Source organism: Bufo gargarizans, chromosome 1 (genome assembly GCF_014858855.1).
Source record: "Bufo gargarizans isolate SCDJY-AF-19 chromosome 1, ASM1485885v1, whole genome shotgun sequence".
Classification (NCBI taxonomy): Eukaryota; Metazoa; Chordata; class Amphibia; order Anura; family Bufonidae; genus Bufo; species Bufo gargarizans.
The window spans coordinates 117808588-117835080 of record NC_058080.1 but is presented as its reverse complement, the minus strand read 5'-3'; the positions used below and the strand labels follow the sequence as shown (position 1 = coordinate 117835080).

The 26493-nt window shown below is 40.1% G+C and overlaps 1 protein-coding gene across 2 annotated transcripts in view; it reads right to left on the bottom strand.

Moving 5' to 3' along the window:
* Positions 1-26493, bottom strand: part of TENM3 (teneurin transmembrane protein 3) — a 1312080-nt gene that overhangs the window by 906847 nt on the left and 378740 nt on the right. For both annotated transcript variants that reach the window (XM_044297320.1, XM_044297329.1), the window contains exon 3: positions 12489-12786. In XM_044297320.1, the coding sequence (XP_044153255.1) occupies positions 12489-12720 (232 nt within the window). In that variant the 5' untranslated portion in view covers positions 12721-12786. The remainder of the gene's footprint in view (positions 1-12488; positions 12787-26493) is intronic.

Here is a 26493-nt window from a genome sequence, read left to right as displayed (position 1 = left end):
ACCATTTTAGTGGTGTTTCCATACATTTTTTACCTTTTCCTATGGACCACACAACCCTCCCCTCTTCAGAGGAGGGGGGCCTGGTTTAATGCTCTGGGTCTCCCATTGACTTCCATTGTGCTCGGGTGCTCAGTAGAGCACCTGAGCATCCGAGGTGTTCGACCCGAGCACCCGAACACCCAAACACTTTGGTGCTCGATCAAATTAAATTAGGCTTGCCATCCTCTTTTTTGCTGGTCAGTCTGGCTTCCTGGCTCCCTGTCCTCTGTCCAGTGCAAGACCTAGACAGACGCTTGGGTGTGGCTCCATGCTCAGACAGCAGCATTGAACTGTCTGAGCATGCGCTGCAGCCACAGAGTGTCAAACTAAGGCTGGCTGTCACCCCTAGTCAGTCACTAGAGCCAGCAGACATCTTGCTCTGTGACTCACTGACAATTGAGCAAATCCAGGGTGAGTGCATAGTTTGTGTCATCCAGTCACAGAGCTAGATGTCGCTCTCGTGATTGACTGAAGGTGAGAGAAGCAGCTCACTGTAAGTTCTGGAAAGGAAAGAATGGTGTGTCTGTCTGAAGATGTAAGGCAGGTAACGAGAAAAACATTTAATCTTCTCATGAAGGTACAAGCACAGCCTTCTCAATCCACAAGTATCCTGCTCTCAGTCAGGCACTATAGATCCTGTATTCAGTCAGGTCTCCTGCATGACAGGGAAGTCCAAAGATAGAGTCTACTCTAGTAGACTGAGTGCAAGAGGAGCATCCTGCGAGCAGCTCACTCACTGAAAGGAAAAGGTTTAGAAGCCAGAAGAGTCCCCTCCGGCATCTCATTTTATCCAGGAGCAAGTGAGTGGTAGTCACTCCACTCCCTCTTTTCATTTCTCTTGCCAGCACAATTACTGCAAGAGGGGGCATGAATTAGCAGGTTGTGGGTGTGGCTTAATGGGGAAAGGTGTGGCCGTAGGATATTCTCCTATTTGAGGATATGCAAGTGGCCACCATATCTTGCATACATAGCCAAAGTTTTCATGCACACATTTAGAAATACACAATTATAAACATATACTTGTACTTATGCACATACATACACACATACGATCTTGAATACATATGCTCACACACTAACAGACTTATATACACATACATCTGCACCCAGTTTCAATATTTGCTATGCCAAACCCATCAACATGCATTAGTTAACAGGAAACTTTAATCTAAAAGTGACTTCCATCTCTGCCTAAGAAAAATCTCCATTACGGCAGCACTAATTAAAGCGAATGTGCTTTATCAAGTAGAGCTTCATCTCACTTTCATTATACTTACTCATCGCCACTCATCAGTTGGCAGTAATAAAGAATAGGTGTAGAAGGATTATTTTCCCACTGGTGTCTGAAGGACGATTTTTTTTTGCCTAAAGGAAAACACTGTCTTAAACAAGTATTGGCGAGCAAGTCTTTAAAATCCCATTATAAACCCGAAAATGTATTGTTTAAAAAGCACCAAGCTTTACTCTAATTCTAACATTGTGAACGAATGAGATCATGATAGCACGATACATCTGAGAGTAAGAAGGAGCACACTTTCATCGGATGTGCACTTATCAACGTTGGAACCATGCTAGATATTTTACTGCATGTCTACGTGAGGCAGATCAGAATGGCTCCGTCCCAATATCCTGTGTTGCTCCTTTAAATTATTGCTAACAGAGGTTTACAATTTGCCATTGTCAAACATGTATCCACCGGTAAGGCAGGTTATTTTGACATATTTGTGATGTCCTGCAGTTTTTGTAGAATTTTTTTATGGCTCTTTTTTGTTGCCTTTTTTAAGCATAAAAACACCAGTTGTAGATATTGCGCAGATGTATGTGGAAAATGATAAAAGCAGGACAAACAGGTGTTTTTCTACCGCCATTGTTTCACCCTTGAGGTGAATTTTTTGGGTCAATGACATTTTTCTCTGGGTTTTCAATTTTTTCCCCTCATTACCTGGCTTTTTTCTCCCATAGTTTTTGCATAGCATTTTTTTTACTAATGCTTTTCTCCATACAGCTTTATCAAGGAAGTGACATTACAGGAGGAATCTGATGAAAGCAGCCACAATTAAATTTTTTGGACTATTCTGTTTCTCTATGCAGCACCCGGGAGATTCACAAGCTATTTTCGGAATTCTCAAATCAGTAAAATGAGGGTGCACCGTGCAAGCACAGATGTCTCGTTATGTAGCTGTGAATGGAGGATGACTATGCATACAATGTGTGCTGTCATTCACTTCTAGAGAGTCTATTCTGAACATTTTTTATTTTAAACCTTGAAATTTTTTAGAATATTCTGTTTCTACATCAGCACCCTAGAGATTTGGCAGCTATTTTCTGAAGTCTCATAGTATTGAATGGAGACCATACTGTGCAAGTGTGTCCACCTCTTCATTCAGTAATATTGAACTGCCAGAAATAGCCGATCCAGTGCTCGGTTATTTTCGAACCTCCTATAGTGATGAATGGAGGATAACTGCACATGCGCGGTGTTCTGTCTTTCACTTTGGGGACCTAACAATATGCCATGAATGTCCTAGATGGGAATACCCATGATCCTATCCTATGGCCACTGGCTACTGTGGATGTTATCCTAATTATGTATATACATATATATATATATATATATATATATATATATATATAAAAATGGGTAAATAAATTATATCCATTTTATCTTCACAACTACCGGAGTATATATATATATATATATATATATATATATATATTATATCTGAAAATAACCTCATAACTTTTTTAATTTTAAACCTTGATAAATTTTTTAATATTTAGTTTCATTTTGAATATGGAGTAGAAGGACAAACTGTATGATACTGTGATAACAAACCAATTTAAGAACCTATATTATAATTACATTAAAAAAAATAGTTTTAACCTTCACAAAGCACAAATGAAGTAAAAAATATAAAATTGTGAAGTAGGTGAAAGGTGTAATTCAGTCCATTTGAAACCGTGTATTTATGAGAACATTTGGCGTTGCTACAGTGATACATTATTACTACCACTTGCAAAACCAGGTCCTTATGCTGGAAATAACTTATGATTTCTGCCTAAATATTCTTATTTCTCATAATATTATCACATTGGAAATGAAATAAATCGAAGGAATGTGTGGCACATGTACATAAATAAACATCACTTGTGCTCCCATTTCTTCGTTCCAGTGGTTGCCATGTGTAGTGGTGCAGTAATTGCGTGTTTATTAAGATAGCTATAAGACAATCCATCATGTGGTGGGAGTAAGCATTGAGTTAGGACTTACTGAAGCAGATACATCATGTATTTCCTGGTGTTTATTGCTGCTGGTTTGCTGTAAAGTTCTCAGTCACTTATTATGGAGCTGTATTAACTCTATGTAGTGCCATATGCTGCTTTTGTATAGAACCCAGGCTTGAATACAAAGGTATTCTTTCCCTGAAGCAATGAGTTGAAGACATATCTCCTCAATACAACACCATTAGAAGTATGACATCAACACATGGCATTGGAGTCATACAGAGATATAGTGGAACCCCATATAAATCTTTGTGTTTGGTATATACAGCCCTGTACAATGTAATACGTGTGCAAAATTATAATAAAAGTGTGTGTATGAGGCCTAACTTCAATATGCTGCTCTCCCACTCATGTGACACTTCCATAGTAGCAGAAAACTAATATTTAGAAGTCATCAGACTAGGACAGTGATGGCTAACCGCCGGCACTCCAGCTGTGGTAAAACTACAACTCCCAAGATGCCCTCTTACTTGGCTGTTCTCAGAACGCCATAGAAATGAATGGAGCATGCTGGGAGTCACAGTTTCACCACAGCTGGAGTGCCAGAGGTTTGCTATACTGGACTAGGATGTTTGCCAATGATTTTGAGTTCTCACCATCTATGGTGTCATTTTTTGAAAGTCTAGTTTATTGTCATTTCTTTATCTCAGATAATAATGCAAGCAAATTCTACTCTGCTGATAGATTTCTATGGCTGAAGGAGGCTTTATAATCACCCCCAGGCCTGACATCTTAGCACTTCTATTAGGCTTTGGCATGTTTGACATCAAAGGGGTTGTCTGAATATTTAAAGGAAGTCTGTCACCCACTTGACACAGTTTAAGCTGATTATAAAGTTCTCTGGGATACAAATACATCACACTGATGTTACCTTTGTTTAGTTAGTGAGAGTCTCCAAAGCACAAAAAAGATATGCAAATGAGCCATTGCAGGTGCCCAGGGGTGGCGCGTTTGCTGCAAGTGCCCAGGCACCACCGACCTTATTTGTGTCTAACCCCTCCCCTATGTATCCTCCGGCCAGCCCTGTATATACTCGTAGTGTCATTTTTTTCCTGCAGTCAAAATCTGGTGCCTGCGCACATCACCTCCGGGCCCAGAGTTTCCTTAAAGTGCACGTGCGCACTGTATATGCATATGTCTGAGTCGACAGTGGGCAGTGTACTGCGCAGGCACCAGATTTCAGCTGCAGGAAAGAATGATGCCACAAGGCTGCAGGGCTGTCCAGAGGATACATAGGGGAGGAGTTAGGTAAGATTAATCCTGGGGGGGCCTGGACACTTGCAGCAAATGTACCACCCCTGAGTACTTGCAATGGCTCAGTTGCATATCTTTCAAACTTATTTTTTGTTGCTTTGGAGACTCTCACAAACTAAGCCAAGGTAACATCAGTGTCATGTATTTGTGTTCCATACAGCTATAAAATCAGGTTGAAATATGTCAAGTAGGTGACAGACTCTCTTTAATACTGATGACGTATCCTCAGTATAGTTCATCAGTATGTGATCAGTGGCAGTCACTTGAATGGGACAGAGCTGCTCCAAGGCCACGTGAATGATAAATGTGACATCACTGGCCTAGGAAGAGGCTGTGGTGCTACAAGAGCAAACAGCTGATTAGTGAGGGTGCTAGGAGTTGGAACTCCAAAGATCAGATACGGATGACCTATCCTGAGGATAGGTCATCAGTATAAAACACTTAGACCAATATAGCTCTACAAACCTGCTGGAATATCATCTTATCTATACTCCAAAGTCAGTAGTGTTGGGAACCCATAAATTCGATCAGACTTTACTACAGACAGATCTACAGGAAATGCCAAATGCAGAGGAATTCCGTGAAGTAGAGTATACATGATGCTACTGATATATAGTGATGAATAATGATGGTATAAGTTGGTCAAGGATTCATAGCTGAAAGTTTATAACGCAAAATATAAAGTTATACTACAGTACATTTGTAGTCTATTCTCATCTGTCCAAATTCACTTTTTACATCTTGGCCTTCACCCTTAAATATTTTCCATTCAGACCAATCTTCAGTCTTTAATCAATCAGCTTCACTTTTTATGATTTTCATTACCCTTCCAAACCTCTGATTCAGCCACATTTTTATTTCACATTCCTGTAATTTCTAAACTTGACTGCTTCAGCTGTTATTTTCCAGGTTACACGTCTATACCTTTTTTTTTTTTTTTTAACCTAACTATGGGCTGAATGATCATTTCTTCAGCGAAAGGTTTTGCTCACATACAGAAGATATGTATACAGATGAGGGTTTTTTTATGTGTCCAAGTTAGGTTCTCATGACCAGCTCAAACTGGTGAGAATATTTTTAAAATAGAAATGCCATCAGAGTGACATGATAGACGATCACATTGCAGACAACTGTGATCTCAGATCATTATTGATTTCCAGAAAGAAAGGCCTATATTGAGAGATCAAACTGATTTAGAACTATTCAGAGATGCTGCAAAATCTGACAAAACATCTTAATCGCTGATTGTGTTCTGGAATCAGAGCTGCTCAGACATTACTGATTCCACCAATATATTCTTCTTACTTATATCTATAAAACATAGGAAGGCAATTTTGCCTTCATTTAGAATAGATTTTTATGTTTCCAGGGGCGTTGCTAGGTTTAAACATTCTGAGCCTGGGCCCCTGATGTTTTGTCCCAGGCCCCGAATGTCCTGCCTGCCAGATAGATCCAACTGTATTGACGTCCTCAGAATTGAATCTAATGCCCTGCAAGAGCTGAAGGACCTGTGATGACATTACAGTCCATGTGATCAGTTCTAAATGCAGTAGCTGAAAAATACCTGCGATGATGTCCCCATCATGTGACCAGTGCAGGAGAGTACAGCTCAGCAGTGAAGAGAAGTCCTGGAAAGAAGCTGCGGTGAGGTCTGTACATGAGGAGAGTAAGTGAAGAGAGAGGCAGAGCAATTCTGGGAGTTGTAGTTATTTAACTGGGACTGCATGTTAGAGCTGAAGGGAGGAACATTATTAACATGGGACAGTGGGGTGGAGTGATTTTATTTACATGGGACTGAAAGTTGAGGGGGTGATGTTATTTACATCGGACTGTATGTTGAAGGCGGCTGGGGAGGGGGTGATGTTATTTAAGTGGGACTGTATATTGGAGGGGGCAGGAGAGATGGTGTGATGTTATTTACATGGGAATGTATTTTGGAGGGGGCTGTAGATAGAGAGGGATGTTATTTACAAGGTACTGTATATTGGAGGGGGCTGGAGAGATAGTGTGATGGTATTTACATTGGACTTTATGGCGGAGGGAGGGAAATAATGTTATTTACATCAGACTGTATAGTGGAGGGGCTGAGGAATTATAATTTCTGAGGACACTAATCGGAGGAATATACATACACTAGGCACTGCAGGGGGCATTATAAATACTGGGGGCACTTCAGGCTGAGAATTCTAACAGTAGGGGGCAATATAAATACTGGGGGCATTGTAGGGGCAGTATAACATTAGGGGGCGATATAAATACTGGGGCACTTCAGGCTGAGCATTATAACAGTAGTGGGCATTATAAATACTGGGGGCACTGGGTGGCATTTTAAATCCAGGGGACATTAGGCATTATTGCTACTGGGGGCTCTATAGGAGGGACTTATAGATCTGCTTTATTTCTACTGAAAGGACTATGGGGGGCTTTATTTCGACTGAGGGGTCTGTAGATAGCCTTATTACCACTGGGGGAACAATGGGGGCCTTATTTCTACTGGGGAGTCTGTGAGGGCATTATTAATACTGGAGGGCTCTTCTACTAATGGGGGCACTCTTGTGGAGCACTATCATTTTTGGGGGCACTGTAGGGGCAGTGTTACTAATGGGGGCATTCTAGAAGACAATTACTATTGGTGGGACTATGAGGAGCACTATTACTATGGGGAAGATTACCTGTATGGCACTCATTTTTCTACAGGATAGTATTTGGGGGTACAGAAAAGTGAGGAAGCTAAGATATATGTGTGTCACACTCTGCAGAGACGGCTGAGAGAAGTTATCCGGACCGAATGGAGAAGATGATGACAGAGAAGATCTACATCAGAGAAGATGTCATCTTGAAGGCCCTGTATGTGAGAGGTATGTGCTGCTGTATAGCTGTATAGCAAGTACAGTAAAATGTCTTCAGTGCTAGTGTTTGCAGGGGAGGGGGACGGGTGTGCGGTTGGTCGACTTAGAAAATTGGTCCATATGCATTGGGGCTTGGGCCCCGGATCTTTTGAGTCCCTAGCAACACCCCTATATGTTGCTATATACATTTATTACTTATTATTTATTACATTCTAATTTTAGCCCTGCCTATTTGTTAAAGGGTTTTTCCAGACTCCTGATATTGATTACCTGTCCTCAAGATAGGTCATTAATATAGGATGTGTAAGGGTCTGACACACCAGACCCCCATAGACCAGATTTTCCCTGTTGCGGTGAAGAACCAGGCAACCTTAAGAATGAAAACTCCATGAAGGAAGTTAATATCTAATCTGTTTTTATTGCCTCCCTATACTGTATCACCCAGGGAAGCATAGCTTTGTTATGATTTGTTACAAATTAAATTTGATTTGTTACAAATTAATTCCCAGGGAAGCCTAGCTTTTTTACGATTTGTTACAAATAAAATTTGATTTGTGACAAATTAATTTGTCACAAATTGATATAAATCAGGTATACCTAGGCCACTCTGTCTAAAAGTATGGCCACATGGAGCAGCCATGCTGAGGGCGGGTTTTGGTCATGTTGCGGTGAAGAACCAGACGGCCAATGAGCGAAGAACCAGGCTGCCAATGAGCCTTTCATGTAATAATGCAGACCGCACTGTATAGTCGGTCTACATTCTTAATGGCCACTCGACACCTTTAATGCACTAGGGGCTGCACTTATCCAACCCCAATGATCTTTTGAACTTCAGATGAGAGCCCTTATTCTGCCTTCTGCTTTTCCTCCTTTTCCACATCATCTAATATCGACAAGAATATGTCATCAGGAACATCCAGCTCCTCCTCTCTTTGCATCTCGATGAGTTTTCTAGGACATAGAGACTTTGAAGGATTATTTGGAAGAAGTAAATCCAGCAAAAAATGAGGATCCTGGCCCCTCTAAGGGGTGCAAACTGGATGATATTGGCTGGCATGCTGGCAGTGGAATAATAAAGGCGCCCATCTTATTGGTATTGAATGACATTTATGGCTGCTGTAGGAATAAGTAAATGTAGAACTGATGCAGAATAAGTCTCCCTGTACTCTCCCTGCAGCCTCCCTGTGCTCTCCCTCTCCAATATTCTTCTATTAATCATTTTCAGCAACATTGTCCCTAGTGCATGAGCACTTGCCACGTCTCTCCCTATGTTCAGCTCACAAGAAAATGGAGGAGATCGCATGCAATGAGGGTTTTAAAGGCTGTGAAATCACAGGGGATGGCTATCTGCAGATTGGCTGGCTGCACTGCATTATGGGTGTTCTCGCGTTCCTGGGTTTCTTACTTTCATTTTCTAATACGTGCAGCTGCCATTTAAGGAAAAACTGATTTGGTAGCACAAAATTTGGTTTTGTTGAGAATCAAAGTTTTCCTAAACTTTGGATTGAATTCCACTTTGAGTGCTTCGCTTCGCTCAGCACTAATCATTTGTATTTAAGTCTCAGAAAACCCCTTTAAAAATCCAAGTGCAAAACTGACATGTATCAAAGTGAATATTAGATCTAGTACATTAGCTCATCCCGTGTATTGCAAATTACATAATCCAATGATGGGAAAGCACTTACCAGTGTTCAGTAGTCATTCCCTGTGTCTCAGATCCACTTAGTGATCAGCCTGTTTTGAGCCTTAATGAATAAGTGATTTTTTTTTTCATTTTTTGATAGCTTTTTTTTATTTTTCCTTCAGCTTCCTCTGTAACCGCATACAGGCTGCACGCACTATTGCAGATGGCATGTAAGGGGTTAAACAATGATTATTGTTTCTGCAGGCTGGTAGAGCAGGAGCGCTGCGCTTCGCTGTACGGGAGACCCCTGCAGCACTTAGATTAGGCCCCTTAGTAACTGCCATAAAAAGGTGTATTAGTGGTCACTAAGGGGTTAAATTATCCTGGTCCCTCATCTTGTGCATAATAATTGGGCTGCCACCCTAAGAATGGAAACTCCATGAAGGAAGTAAATATCTAATTTTCTTTTATTGCCTCCCTATACTGTATTACTCAGGGACATACAGTATAGGGAGGCAATAAATGCAGTTTAGGGTTTAGGACTCTATGTGGGTGCCCCCTTGTATTAATTCTGTAAAGTAATGTGTAAGTCAACCTATTGAGCTGGACAGGGTCAGATTGAGGTGCCTAGCTAGGGTGCACTTGTAAAATTCACTCTAGGGGCCCACTGCTAATATTACCTGATCACCGTTATCAAATCCCTAAAACTGTACCGAACAAATTTTTTAGTTTTAGCCTGATGCCTATCCTGTGCCTCAGTTCTGTTTCTGGAACCCTGGCTGTTGACTTGGGTCCTCTTACCTATATGAGCCAGGAACACATACTCACACAGCAGCAGGAAGAAACAAAACACTGCAAAATGTTTTATGATGGGGGCCTCTACAGCTGTAGTGATCCCTGGCGTAAGAGGATACTGTCTAGCCTACCTCTGTGCTTAGAAGTTATCATAGATACCCTAATACCCTGGAATATTTTGTTAAATAAGGTACCACATTTTTACATGGATGCATAGGCTGGCAGAGATGATATATGTAAAGCAGTCAGTGTGCTGTGCCATGAACCATTTAAGCACAGGATGGAGGACTAGGAACCCACCCTGCACAGGGCTCATTGGAAGATTCACCTACTTCCTTGTGAGCCAGTCTGAGCCTGGCGCTGGATAAGCATAATTGCTCATTCTCAGTGTTATGGAGCAGAAGTGACTCAGCTGTGTAACTTGAACAGATATGGTTTAGGGAGTTATCTAAATGGCCCCCTCAGGTCTGTCTTAAACTTTTAATCCCTGTACAGAGATCTGGACTATGTTGCAGGAGAACCACCAGGCTACTACCTATTGGAATAGTATACAGTCACTGCTGACTCACGGAGGGTTGTCAAGAGAAACTAGGAAAGAGCACTGAGGGATCAGGCAGAGCTATATTCAGTAACAGGCTATGGTGAGGGCAGGCAAAGTTTGTGAGATCCAATAAACAGTCTGAGGTCAGGGTTGGCAGCTAAGGGTCAGTACAGAGATCAGGCAGAGGTAAGGTCAGGCAAGGAAAGGGTGAAATCCAGAGGTCAGGCATAAATCGGTACACAAAACAGGCAAACAAGCTATGGCACACCTTTACAGGAAGCTAGCATTCCAGAGCCTATTGCTCAGGCCCCTACTCATAAAGGAAAGTGCCTTTAGTGAAAGTGAATATTGATGTTGGCTAGAGTCTTGGTCAGTCGGACCTGGTTTGCTCGATTTACTCCAGATATAAATACATGGATAAACTTAATTGTTAAGGTAAAAAATTATGAGAAAATTATGTACAAACAGAGGGAAGCTGAGGATCAGTGGATTAAGATATGGGGTGGTTGGAGGATTGACTAGTTGAGGTCAAACTGTTTTATTTATAGGGGTTCTATTTTGACGCACCACAGGCAGGGGGGGAGGGGGGGTTGGGGGGGGAACTGTATTCTGTTTTTCTATTCTGTAATGTTTTGATATATTAATTAAAGGAAAATAAAAAATAAAAAAAATAAAATAAAAAATAAATAAAGGAAAGTGCCTTAGGTATCAGGGGGAGGGGGAGGGGGAGGGGGAGGGGGAGGGGGAGGGGGAGGGGGAGGGGGAGGGGGAGGGGGAGGGGGAGGGGGAGGGGGAGGGGGAGGGGGAGGGGGAGGGGGAGGGGGAGGGGGAGGGGGAGGGGAGGGGGAGGGGGAGGGGGAGGGGGAGGGGGGGGCATTTATTGGCTGGGGAAGATCAGGGTGAGTGTGCTGGCCTTTTTTAGAGCTAAGGAGACCAAATGTGCATGCCCTACAGGCATGGCAGAGACAGTCGTTAGTCAGCATGAAGGAGAGTAATGCTGGCAGTATCATTCTGGCGGCTGGACCAGCCGAGTGGGAGAAGGAAAAAGCCAGCAGGTCTTAAATGGGACACATGACTAATGGTGTGGTTGAGCAGAATGATGGTCATGCCCACTAGAAGGAATGCAGTGGCAGTGTGCATGGGCCTCAAGGATAACAATTCAATCCTCCAACTGTCACCTGCTGGATCTATTGTGACATTTAAAGGAAAACATCTTTATCAGAAAGGAAACAACCCCTGAAAATGGACACACTTTAAAAAAAAAAATAGGACATACCCCACTTGATTTGTGACTAATACATTTGCCATGGAGTGCATTCCTTTGTATGTAGCGGGCTCAATGACGGGGAGTGGCGATCACGCCGCCCTCCATCATTGAACAGCTCAGATGGCGTGTTCATCATCGATCACAGAATCTGACATTAAAATTGAGTCCTTTCAGAGGCTAATCAGGGTAGATAAATAAATAGAGGAGGTTGCAACAATCTTGATATGTCATATGTCACCCCACGTGAGATTTGGCCATGACGGCCTCTTGATGCGCAAATAGGAGGATGTTTTATTTATTTTTTTACAGCCATTTCAGGAAAAATAGATTGTTACAACTAATCACAAGGAAATTCAGCTTTGCAACAAATCAAAAATTTTTCTGAAATTCAGATAAAAGTCAATTAATTTGGCTTTGATTCGCTCAACACTAGTTATATTGCTTACTCTGATTTCTGGTACAGAGGCAATCAATATGACTGTTGTTAGTTATTGGGGGGATTTTTTAAGAAAACTATAAATGAGAATATAAATGTTGAAAGGGCCATTTTACGTATAGCTGGTAAGAATAAGGCATTGTGGACATTAAATGAATTCATGTATTTCAGTATTATTTTTGCTATAGTTTGTCAGATAGTAAGGTATGCAGATTATATTTCTTGCAGAACATACTACCTGCTGCCATCAGAAAATTTTAGATACTGTATTCTTTTTGTAGTCATACAGATTTTAAAAAGTCAACTATATTTTATATTTTTTTGTGGAATGGTCAAGGTTGATCCAAAGTTGCTAAATTAATAGTGTATAAATATACATGACACATATAGGAACTTACCTTGTCTGGCATATTCATCTGCTTCTCTGTGAACCAGGTCTTTCACACGGTTTCCATAGAGCAGCCGTGAAGAATCATGATCAAAAGCTTTCAGGGTTTCACTTGAGCTGTACGATTTTTGTGTAGGCACTCTACAGTCATCATTGTCCACCGAAGAATTTGTGTAACGTCTTTCCTTTTCTCGCCGACTCTTTGTCAAGGAACAATAAGGCCTACGTTCCTTTACATCCATATTAAGTTCATTCTGTGCCCACAACAGTCCAACTTACTTGAAAATTGCTTCACACAATTGATTTGTCTACACAGGAGACACAAAGGCAAATGGTTACTCAATAAAGTAACAAATCAAATGATCATGGCTGCCATATCCAAACTGTTAAAATGTTTTGGGATCTTATAGCAAATGACTGTCCGCAATATTCAGCCTGACGTGATAGACAGAGCTTACAAATGGGACATGAAAAGAAGTTTCTGACTTTGTGGGACAACACAAAAGGAAAGAAGCAAGCATTGTGGATGGCAACCATTATAGAAAAGCAGGTCAGGTATACAAAGCGTTAAACCCAATGTGTGCCTGACATGATAGATAGAAAACCATGTTTTAGGCTGATGTTCATTACATATATTTTTTATATGGAAATATTTAGGCTTTTGATTTTTTGCTATGGAGATAATTTATTGGTTCTCACTACTGTAATGACATAAGCTCAGGCTGTAGTCGGAGAATGTAATATATTCCTTACAGCAGTGGTCTTCGAGAACCAATCCCCCCAGGACCATGGCTACAAACAGTTCTTGTATCCTTCTAGAGCATTACAAGATGAGGCTCTGTAAACAGGACTTTATGTATGCTTACGTCATCTAGAGACCCATTGCATATAAGAAAGCATGCTGCCTTGGTTCTTCGAATATGATCTTGAAAACCATATTGCTCCACAACATATGCTGCAAACTTAGATTTTGGCCTGTTCTTATGTAAGTTGTGTTTCCTTGTAGCATTCCTGACAAAGCTGAAAATGCAGTATATATGTGAATTCTGTGGGAGTGTTCAGAGCATCCTATGTGTCATTTGTGGTAGTCACTGTGCAGGGAGAGGAGGGAGGAGCTGAGCTATACACATCATTTATTTTAAAGTAGGCACCAGCCCCCATTACGAAGACAAGCTGTGTATGGAGACTTAGTGACCATCCTCCATGATAAAATATATGCATAGAAGTATAGAACTGACAAAGCTTTGAACACAACAAAGGAAATAGCCAAGTGGATGATGGGATAATGGCTTGCCTTGATTCTCTAGTCATGTTCAAGGGTTTGCTTAAAGACCAAATATTGACTAACAGGGTATGACTTTGAGTAGATGGCACTAACAAGACAGTTCTTTTTGCTTTGCATAATATTCTTCCATGGAGCATTGCCACTAAAATCTTCATACATAGCTGGTTTTGTAAGCTCAACTCCTTGTTCCTCCTCTATCTTCCCGCACAGTGACCTTCTAGTTATGGTGCAATACTGTGTTATCTGCCTCCAGCTTTTTAGTGGAAGTGTTACCTTTCATAGTAATTTGCCCTTTAATGATAATAAGATAACTGCTGACCCTGCCTACCTATTGAACAGAGATTTATACAAAACAGGACAGCTTATTGTGAGGCTCAGTGTCCTGTATGAAAACTGACATTTTTGCAAAAATTTATTGTTTTAAGTATCCCCTAAAAATGTTAAATAATTGTTCTTTTTAGATTCCTTTGAATAGGTTTAATAGGATTATACCTACGATGTTGCAACTGCTTACAAGATCCCTTGCTTATAAGATACACGGAAAGCCCCATGGAATAGTCAAAGTTTTGAACGATAAATACTTTGATAATTGTACCCTAGAGAATTAGTATAAGAAAGGTAAAGTTATCCAAGAAATATTGCTCACTATAAGAGATGAGAAGAAAGTGAGACCATATTGTATGTGTGTATATAATCACACTGTGGATGATCACCCCTATGGGTATGCAAACAGTAATTTAGATGAAACCTATTCACATGTTCTTTATATTGGGAAAGATACCACGCACAAGTCGGAATAGAATGTGCTGTATAGTTATGCAAAAAGAAAAAAATACACTTTTAAAGTGGTGAATAAGAGAGGCCAAGTGCTAAAGGTCTCTGTTCATAAAGCTGGTGGCAATTTGACTAAGGCATGCTAACATTATCCAAAGGAAATTTAAGCTTGATCTTCAAAGTTAACAAAGAGTATTCCTACAATTAAGAAAGATTTGCTTTTTTCTTGAAATGAAAGATACCCCTTAAACTGGCCACACATTGGAAAAAAGTTGAATGAACCCACTGATGATCTAATGTGAATACTAATTTGTATAGGGGCCTCCTGACTCTCCCCAAACAGCAAGTACTGAGTGAAAGAAGGATCAGGGATGTTGGATTTAAATGTCTATTGAAATTCGGTAAGAGCGAATTTAGGAAAAATTGGTCTCAGACGATAAATATTTCAATAGTATGTCTGACTCAAGACATATGCCCTTCCAACTCGATAGCACAATGTAACAAAACTTTTTTTTTTATGCAAAAGGTTCCGTCATAGGTTTTTCCTATTTATCCTTTCCAGCAAGGAGTGCTCACTTTGGAAAGGTGGCACAAGTTGGCCTAAACAGAAAGTAATAGAAATAGCTAAAGTGATAAAATGCAAATTAGAACAATTTTCCATGAAAAATTCAGCTGGAAATATGTAATATGCTGCTTGCTCAGGTGAGTTTATGAATATCATATAATATAAATGATGCTACCAGGTCAGCCGGATGCATTTCAAATGAACATGCCTCAAAGCAATGAATTCAAGGCAATGAGTTTTTCTGCACACTTACAATCATTATTGCACAGAGTGAACTGTAACTTGAAGACCGTCTTGTAACATTACATACATTAAAAATGTCTATTTAATGACAATCACATATCTATCCTGGTAGGCTTAAAAAAATGAACAAGACATTCTGTAATATACATAACACACATACTATATACATACTATAAAGTGTAAACCTTGTTTTACTTGTAGTGCTCTTCCTGACTCTGTCCTGAGGTGCATTATATATATATATACAGTACAGACCAAAAGTTTGGACACACCTTCTCATTCAAAGAGTTTTCTTTATTTTCATGACTATGAAAATTGTAGATTCACACTGAAGGCATCAAAACTATGAATTAACACATGTGGAATTATATACATAACAAAAAAGTGTGAAACAACTGAAAATATGTCATATTCTAGGTTCTTCAAAGTAGCCACCTTTTGCTTTGATTACTGCTTTGCACACTCTTGGCATTCTCTTGATGAGCTTCAAGAGGTAGTCACCTGAAATGGTCTTCCAACAGTCTTGAAGGAGTTCCCAGAGATGCTTAGCACTTGTTGGCCCTTTTGCCTTCACTCTGCGGTCCAGCTCACCCCAAACCATCTCGATTGGGTTCAGGTCCGGTAGCAGCACCCCATCACTCTCATTCATGGTCAAATAGCCCTTACACAGCCTGGAGGTGTGTTTGGGGTCATTGTCCTGTTGAAAAATTAATGATGGTCCAACTAAATGCAAACCGGATGGAATAGCATGCCGCTGCAAGATGCTGTGGTAGCCATGCTGGTTCAGTATGCCTTCAATTTTGAATAAATCCCCAAAAGTGTCACCAGCAAAGCACCCCCACATCATCACACCTCCTCCTCCATGCTTCACGGTGGGAACCAGGCATGTAGAGTCCATCCGTTCACCTTTTCTGCGTCGCACAAAGACACGGTGGTTGGAACCAAAGATCTCAAATTTGGACTCATCAGACCAAAGCACAGATTTCCACTGGTCTAATGTCCATTCCTTGTGTTCATTAGCTCAAACAAGTCTATTCTGCTTGTTGCCTGTCCTTAGCGGTGGTTTCCTAGCAGATATTCTACCATGAAGGCCTGATTCACACAGTCTCCCCTTAACAGTTGTTCTAGAGATGTGTCTGCTGCTAGAACTCTGTGTGGCATGGACCTGGTCTCTAATCTGAGCTGCTGTTAACCTGCGATTTCTGAGGCTGGTGACTCGGATGAACTTATCCTCCGCAGCAGTGGTGACTCTTGGTCTTCCTTTCCTGGGGCGGTCCGCATGTGAGCCAATTTCTTTGTAGCGCTTGATGGTTTTTGTGACTGCACTTAGGGACACTTTCAAAGTTTTCCCAATTTTTCGGACTGACTGACCTTCATTTCTTAAAGTAATGATGGCCACTAGTTTTTCTTTACTTAGCTGCTTTTTTCTTGCCATAATACAAATTCTAACAGTCTATTCAGTAGGACTATCAGCTGTGTATCCACCTGACTTCTCCACAATGCAACTGATGGTCCCAACCCCATTTATAAGGCAAGAAATCCCACTTATTAAACCTGACAGGGCACACCTGTGACGTGAAAACCATTTTAGGTGACTACCTCTTGAAGCTCATCAAGAGAATGCCAAGATTGTGCAAAGCAGTAATCAAAGCAAAATGTGGCTACTTTGAAGAACCTAGAATATGACATATTTTCAGTTGTTACACTTTTTTGTTATGTATATAATTCCACATGTGTTAATTCATAGTTTTGATGCCTTCAGTTTGAATCTACAATTTTCATATTCATGAAAATAAAGAAAACTCTTTGAATGAGGTGTGTCCAAACTTTTTGTCTGTACTGTATATATATATATATATATATATATATATGTATGTATATATATATATTCTATGTGCCAGTGTTTCTGACTAATAAAGCACTAAGGGCCCTTTCACACTTGCGTTGTCCGGATCCGGCATAGAGTTCCGTCGTCGGGGCTCTATGCCGGAACAATCCTGATCAGGATTATACTAATGCATTCTGAATGGAGAGAAATCCGTTCAGGATGCATCAGGATGTCTTCAGCTCCGGAACGGAACATTTTTTGGCCAGAGAAAATACCGCAGCATGCTGCGCTTTTTGCTCCGGCCCAAAATCCTGAACACTTGCCGCAAGGCCAGATCCGGAATTAATGCCCATTGAAAGGCATTGATCCGGATCCGGCCTTAAGCTAAACGTCGTTTCGGCGCATTGCCGGACCCGACGTTTAGCTTTTTCTGAATGGTTACCAGCTAAAGTCCTGACAGCCATGGTAAAGTGTAGTGGGGAGCGGGGGAGCAGCATACTTACCATCCGTGCGGCTCCCGGGGCGCTCCAGAGTGACATCAGGGCGCCCCAAGCGCATGGATCACGTGATCACATGGAACACGTCATCCATGCGCACGGGGCACTCTGACATCATTCTGGAGCGCCCCGGGAGCCACACGGACTGTAAGTATACCGCTCCCCCACTCCCTGCTCCTACTATGGCAACCAGGACTTTAATAGCGTCCTGGGTGCCATAGTAACACTGAACGCATTTTGAAGACGGATCCGTCTTCAAATGCTTTCAGTACACTTGCGTTTTTCCGAATCCGGCGTGTAATTCCGGCAAGTGGAGTACACGCCGGATCCGGACAACGCAAGTGTGAAAGGGCCCTAAGTCATGATGGCCTATCATATTCTTATCCTTGGACTCTATGCTCTATTTATACTCCTTCCTGGCCATACACCAGTGCCAGTGATAATCTCTAACTCACTAGCTGTTTTCCTGGTTCCTTGTTCCTTTGCTTATTATACTGCTCGTTTCTTTGACCCCGGCTGGTCTTCTGACCACTCTCTCTCTTGTTTGGTACTATATTATCCGTCTCGCTCTGAGCTCTGCTTTTTTTCTGATCATTCTCTGTCTCTTGTTTGGTACTGCATAGATTGTCTGGTTCTGACCCATTTATGTATGTATTCTGTTATTGTGTTTGTCTGTCTTTGTTGTGTGTCTATCTCTGTACTTAAATAGCATAGGGACCGTTGACCAGTTGTTTTCTAGCTTTCTTGGGCTTGTCCTGCAAAAAGTAGAGAAAACGGGCTGGGTTCTAGCCTTGGGGCTCACTATCCTCGTCTGTCCCTACCTACAGTTGTATCAGTGTGTGGAAAAGGGAATCTACTATAAATACAGATAATCAAATTTCATAAAATTAGTTTAAGTCCAATTCGTGGAATAAATTTAATTTGGGTACGAATCGATCCTACCGAATTAAAGGTGCTTTAAATGCTTGTTAAAACTTTCTCTAGAAAAAATTCTACCCAATTAAATCTGTAGAAATTCTTATGCTACCGAATCAGATTTTTTAAAAAAAAATTTGGTTGAATTTCGATTTTAACTAACCGATTCTACACCTTAGTGCTTTCATTATATTGTTTTAGATCAAAGGGAAAGAAGTTTAATGTCTACTACTGATGGCTAATGCTATGGGTAGAGATTATAGATGTCAAGCAGGCATTGAGATTACATCCCTTGTTAGCTCTTTACATAATCCAAATGGCAGCACAGCGCATTCTCTTTTAGATCGGAGTAAATTTTTATCAGCTTCTCCTGAAGGACCCTTATGAACCCTTAGAAACTCCTTAGGAACCCAAATTAACATTATGGCTGTTAAGTAACACCAATTCTAAAATGAAGAATATACATAATACCCTGAAACAGTTATGCTTCAGAAAGCTACAAATGTCCACTATATAATTTCCCAAATACTGCTTCTAGCAACCAGCTAAAGTGGATAATGAGGAACAAGAAGTCTTGTGTATCAGCAATATTCTTCCAGTCAGCGTCATAGATATCCTCCTGGTTTTACTGGTTAGAAGCATGATTTCTAACTGTTCAAAACTTCACTGACTGACTTTTTCAGTGTACTATAAAAAATAGTTGTGTGTGTGATTTTTTGAGGCTTGTGATACTTGAACAGATTACTATGACTGTAAAGATCATAATTTTACAATTCAGAACAAATGCAGCTAATGAGTTGTTATCAGTATATTGGGCTATAGACATGTATTATTTATTTTTATCATTCAATACGGTTTTCCTTTTTTGTAAAAACTATTTGTTGTTCATTATTTTTGGGTAAGTTGTCCAGAATAAAGAAAAGGATGGCAACTCTGGCAAATTCAGATTGGCAACTCTGGTTAGGAACATCATATTCATACTAGTTAGAATGGATAGTGCGTCATAAGCCTTCCACAAATAGTTGGTTCAGAAAGTGTCTTCAAAGGGAACCTGTTTAGAACTTGTCCAAACCATGGGAAGCACAAAATACTGATAGGATCCCTCATTACAAGCAATGACTATAGACAAATAGACAAATAGAGAGAACGAGAGCTGTCAATCAAGAGAAGCTGGAGGGGAGTCACCCAGCAGAGACTGTGCCTGACTACTTTTAAAGCATTGTTCTTTGTAATGAGGAAGCCTGTTGGCATTTCGTGCTGCCCACGTCTCAGGCAGCATGAATCTACTCACAGGCTTCCTTTAATGATAGCAGATGGAGATCGGTTTTGTTACATGGAGCGTGTCCACAGAAGCAGCACACATATTATTCTGTATTATTATTATTATTATTATTATTAGTAGTAGTAGTAGTCTCATCAATTATTATAATTATTCCTATATACACACAAGTCGTAAGCGTGACTGATAACAATGTTTTATTTTGTGCAGTGAAAGTTTCAGGCAAACTGTTATAGAACGCTCACATTGGTATACATTGAGCGATCATTATTTATATCCACATAAAACCGCCTTTCACTTCCAAGAGCTGCTATATAACGTACTACAGGCTTGTGCTAATGATTTTAAACATTATTTTACAGCCATGTCTTTAATGGAGTGTTTACTTTCCTGATGTAATTTTTTAAAATATATCCACACTGTGCTAAATTTATGTTACACTATTTCACCAGTATCTATTTCATTTACGTTCATTTACAAAAAAAATGTTGGACTGTTCTTTAGAAACCACTTAACACGTATTAAATCTTTTAATCGCTGGTTGTTATCCTCCTCCAGATTCAATTGAAAGGCTAATTGCTCAATTTATTGCACACAAATGCACATGTAGCCCCAGGTGTTCTTTACACAAATACCAATGCAGAATTAACCCCTTAGCTTCTGCCCGCAGCTGTCACAGGGGTATGTTTGCTAACATGACCCATTTAATTTAATCTTATATAATGGATCATTCCTATATTTACTAAATGTTTTCCCAAAGCAATTCTATCAAGTGAATGAACAGGGATGCAGCTATATGTAGCACATATACTTGTTTTGATGGTCTTATAATCCATTTTGATTACCAGGGGCAAAGGATGCAATGTAGATAAAAATAATCCCTATTTGAAGATGGCATGTTAAATTACATGTGACACATCCACGCTAAATTGATATCAAGGCTATACTGTCCCACACAATGTAATCAATTATGCTTTGATGGCTTGTGCTTAGAATACAAGAGTGAATGAGAAATAGACAGTAATCCCATAAAGTTATAGAGCTAGGTCAGATAAACCAAATGGAAGGACAAGTAGTTCTGACTCGGTAGTGTTTGCTATGCCGTTCCCTTTAGATGATAGAGAAAAAAAATAAACATAAGTGGTGTAGATTCCAATTTGTAATGGCATAGGGTTTTCCAATAATGGTCCTGGTAAACACGTTAGACAAATATTGCACCAAAGAAAGAAAATGAAGAAAGATATGATACACTGATTTCTTTGTGGTTTCACTTTTTTGGGTGGAAATGGCATGAACAGTAAAGGTACTTTATAATGGAGAAACATTACGTTATCCTGTGATTAAAATTTTGTACTCCTCAAAAAAATCACCAAAAAATTGTTATAACCTTTGTGTAAAAAAGTTATCATTTAGTTTATTTCAAGATTCTGCTCAAAAGTCTAAGGCTGGTTTCACACAAGTGAGATCAATGCGTTAAACTCCTACCTAACACTGATAGGATCGCATAGCATTATATTGATTTTTGATGCTATGTAACCCTTAGAGTTCTGGAATGTATTGGATTACAGCATTATGTAAAGGGTTACATATCATCAATCAATTTAATGCTATGTGGTCCTATTAGTTCTCCGTAGGTCAGGACAGGAGCTCTCACAGACACACACTGCGAGTTCAACTGCATTGAACTCGCTAACGTGAAACCAGCCTATTGGGTCATGTTTGGGTGATCTGTTCGCTCCTGCCCTTTTTTTTCCCCTCTGTCAATCAGAGGATCCCTTTTATAGAGTTAACCCTCCTAGTGCAGAGACCTTATCCTCTGAGAAGATGGACCAGAGAGAAGATTATTTTTTGTACACTGCACTTTAATAGAGACAGAAATGTACAAAACAAGCACATTTTCAAAACTGTCATATAGAACTGATGTACACTGACATTGGGGCCTGTATGGTAATGTGCAGTGCCCCTAAAAACAATATTTGGGGGAATAATACCTCTATATAATAGCACTATACATAATGAGAGACATTTATCAATGCATTTATGCCACTATTGTGGCGTTAAAAAGTTGCACCACTTTTTTGAAGTAACAAGAAAAGTGACAGGGTTTAGCAGGAGGAGGCAGAGCCTATCGTGGCCCGCCGGATTTACTATAACTTATGCCAGAAATTGGAGTAAGTTATGCTTCAAGTTTACTCCAGCCCCTAGATGGCATAGATTTGGGTTTCTGGTGGACAGAGTGCCAGAGATATGATTAATTTATTAAGAGGCATCCTAGTCTAGCTCACAGGTGATCAAGACTGTTGTATAGGAATGCCAGTCTTGATAAATCTCCCCTACACTGAGTCTGAGGGACATGACACTTTTTTTTCTTTTAAGTTCAGGTTTGTATGAAATCTGAAAGAATTAAATCTGGGCATGTCTCGTTATGAAATAAGATACATAAAGAAGTACAGTAGTGGGCTCAGTATGGTTGCTGTAAGGCCTCAAGCACATGGTTGTATTATGGTGCCATTTTGTAGACATCTTGTACAGGTTCTACAAGAGTCTATCAGTGACCTTTGGATCCATCATAACATCAGAGATTCCATCATAAATAGATATCATGGCATTAGTGTGGACAGAACCTAAAGATGACTTCACAGCAAACATGAATTCACATTTTTACTATGATTCTTTAAGTCCACTAGAAGAAATCATTCTGACTTTACATCCTTCATCTGTAATGTGTTGCAAACTTTGTCAGTATTGCACATACAGGACAATAAAGTCCATTCATTTGTTCCGTATTCACTCCCAAACGTTTTACAACATAACCAGGAATATCGAAATGTAAAAGTGGAAGATACTACCAATTACATTTTGTGTACTCATGGCAAAAGTTCTAAGCAACTTCCTACATGATATTTTTCATGGGTCATGAATCATATGAATCCTTAAACCAAGCTAGTAATTAAAGAATGGAAGTTTGATTGCTGTGATTATTAAAGAGGAAAAAGTGCATATTATTCCATAATCATCTACATACTAACATATTCAATGTTACATCTTCAGTGATACTGTACACATATAAATACTGAAAAAGTTTATATCTACCATCATGGAATAAACAGAATTGGATGCACAACCTGAGTGACTCCTACAGCAGTAGCTATTGTCCCAAAAGTGTGTGGGAATTTTTAACCTGAGTTCTGTCTCATCGATCCTCCCCGGATGTTTTTTGCAACATTTTATTTTGTGGGCTATAATGCTGCACTCAGATGTTTGTAACATGACTTTCTATAACAAATATGAAAATCAGATGTTTTTATTTTTGACACTTTATTGATTTTCTTTGGGACTGGCAGCATTTTTATCAAATATGGCATGATCTAAGTGTGGCACTTCACTTCTCAGGTGTTTGTCTCTGTAGACGTTTCAATAAAACTTCTTAAACACCATGAAGCACACTTGTATAAAATTATGTAAAACTCTACTGAAAACCCATGTAAAAAAATAGCATAAAACCAGCTCAAACTGCTGCACTTTTCTACATGCAGTTAAAAGCGTTATACCACTTCTTGGCTGTTTTGTGCAGTTTGTATGTCAAGCAAAGAAGTATTTTCAAGATTGAGATGTATTGGTCTTTCTTTTATACTTTTGATACATTTTCGATTCACTTTTGGCACTGACTGATAAAAATTAATCAAAATTGAATATTTGAGTTGAAGTCTAAGGAAACGGCCATGCAGTCAGGTTTCTGCATGCAGTTTTGGAAACCAAAGTCAGGTGTTGATTTTGGTTTCCATGTGGCCTTACCCTAAGGCCTCTTTCACACGGGCGTCCTTTTTTTTGCCCGGATAAGAGCCGGGTGCGTTGCGGGAAAATGCGCGATTTTTTCTGCGCAAGTGCAAAACATTGTCATGCGTTGCACTCGCGTGAGAAAAATCGCGCATGTTTGGTACCCAAACCCGAACTTCTTCATAGAAGTTCGGGCTTGGGATTGATGTTCTGAAGATTGTATTATTTTCCCTTATAACATGGTTATAAGGGAAAATAATAGCATTCTGAATACAGAATGCATAGTAAACCAGCGCTAGAGGGGTTAAAAAAAATAAATAAATAATTTAACTCACCTTAGTCCACTTGCTCTCGAAGCCCGGCATCTCCTTGTGTCTCCGCTGCTGATGAACAGGACCTGGGGTGAGCTGCTCCATTAAATATTGGTTAAGGACCTTCGATGACGTCACTCCGGTCATCACATGGTCGTTTACCATGGTGAATCACCATGGTAAAAGATCATGTGACGTACCATGTGATGACCGGAGTGACGTCATCAAAGGTCCTTAACCGATATTTAATGGAGCAGCTCACCCCAGGTCCTGTTCATCAGCAGCGGAGACACAAGGAGATGCCGGCTTCGCGAGCAAGTGGACTAAGGTGAGTTAAATTATTTTTTATTTTTTTAACCCCTCTAGCGCTGGTTTACTATGCATTCTGTATTCAGAATGCTATTATTTTCCCTTATAACCATGTTATAAGGGAAAATAATAATGATCGGGTCTCCATCCCGATGGTCTTCTAGCAACCATGCGTGCAAATCGCACGGCATCCGTACTTGCTTGCGGATGCCATCCGATTTTCACGCACCCCATTCACTTCTATGGGGCCTGCGTCACGTCAAAATCGGAAAATATAGAGCATGCTGCGATTTCAACTGAACGCACAAGTGATGCGTTAAAAACATCGCTCATGTGCACAGCCCCATAGAAATGAATGGGTCAGGATTTAGTGCGGGTGCCATACGTTCGCCGCACGGATCGCACCCGCACGGAAAAGTCGCCCGTGTGAAAGGGGCCTAAGGCCTCTTTCATGCAAGTGATACGGATTGTGTCAGGATCTGTTCTGAAAACAAATGATGGTTTCGCCCACAAGTTCAATCAGTTGTATCTGCAACTGTGTTCCGTGTTTCACTTTTTTCCGTGTGGGTGCAGTTTTTTGAAACTGAAGAATTACAAACTACTTCTCCTAGCAACCATCTGTTTTTCACGCAAGCCTCATTCACTTCTATGGAGCCACAGCTGCCTAAAAAGCGCAGACTATAGAACATGCTGCAAATTTCTCCTGAACTCAGAAATGATGCATGAAAACCGAATCATGCATCGCATCCGGACGGAAAGCTTGCTCATGCGAAAGAGGCCGAAGGGTTATTTCTCATAGGCGCAATACTTTGAATAGTGTGATGTTCATACTTGCATCATTAGCGAAGGAAGGAAGGAGCGAAGGAAGGAAGGAAGTCCCATGCAAAATCATAATTAACGCAAGATATCAAGATGAGTAGAGTCATAATATGGAAAATATTAATGACAAAGCCATATCTGCTTATTTTATCTCTTGCTCTTTCCATTTACAGTCCCAGACTCTTCGCATACTGTCTTGCATACGGTACCTTAATATCTCATTGGATCTGAAGTTTCTAAATGTTATACCTCTGCATTTACCATTACTGCCGTAAGAAAGCAACATTAAACTAATTGGTTTCATACACATATGTCTGCTGAGACAAATTCTGTTCATAGAGTAAAATTATAGCACAATTATGCACCTCATTTTACTTGCTCTGATCCATCACTGCTGCTTTGATAAATAATGCAGGTTCTTTACATGACTTTATTTATTTGAATCCCCTGCATTTACCTCATTTTTTTCACAAAAGAGCTGTATACTGCTTTAAAGAACAGAGCAGTATGCTAATTGGTTGCTTCCATATGTACAAATGGATATGTTATGCATTGCTGGTTGTGGTGGTGGCTTCATGCAAATAATATGTTGCTAAAGGGGATTTATATTATAATAGCTAAACCTTTTGTGTAATACGAGAACTTTGCACTATGTACTCCATTACATAGAATTTGTAGCTGCTGTTCTTGGGAGGCACAGCTGCTGGAGGAGACTGGCTATTTGCACATACTTGTCCGTAAATATAGGACATATGTTTGTATCTTGCTCATATGAATGAGTATGCATTGATAATCATTGGCCCTGCCCATTCGAAATCAAGTCACATTAAGGCTACATTCACACAAATGTATTTTGTTTCCGTGTCCGTTACATCTTTTATTGCGGATATGATGCAGACCCATTCACTTCAATGGGTCCACAAAAAATGCGGACAGCACACCGTGTGCTATCCGTATCCGTATGTCCGGCCCATAGCCCCGCAAAACAAATATAACTTGTCCTATTCTTGTCTGTTTTGCGGACAAAGATAGGCATTGTTACAGTGAATTCGCAAAACGGACGTCATCGTTTTTTTTTTTGCGGATCTGCAATTTGCAGACCGCAAAACACATACGGTCGTGTGAAGGTAGCCTGAGGTTGTGAGGTAGAGATAAGCAAATTGATTCAAAATTTGAGACAATTTTTTATTTTTATTTTATTTTACAATTTTTTAATTAATTTTGTGTGTTAACAGAAACTATGAAACACAGTACAGGTTAGAGCAATAACAAGTCATATCCATAAAAATAGCTATGTCCAATGGGTAATGTAAGGCTTCAGGTAAACATATACCAATCGAAAATACATTAATAAATACTAGAGAATTACTTTCCCTAATCCACAATACAGTAGGAGAGATTTGACAAGGGAGA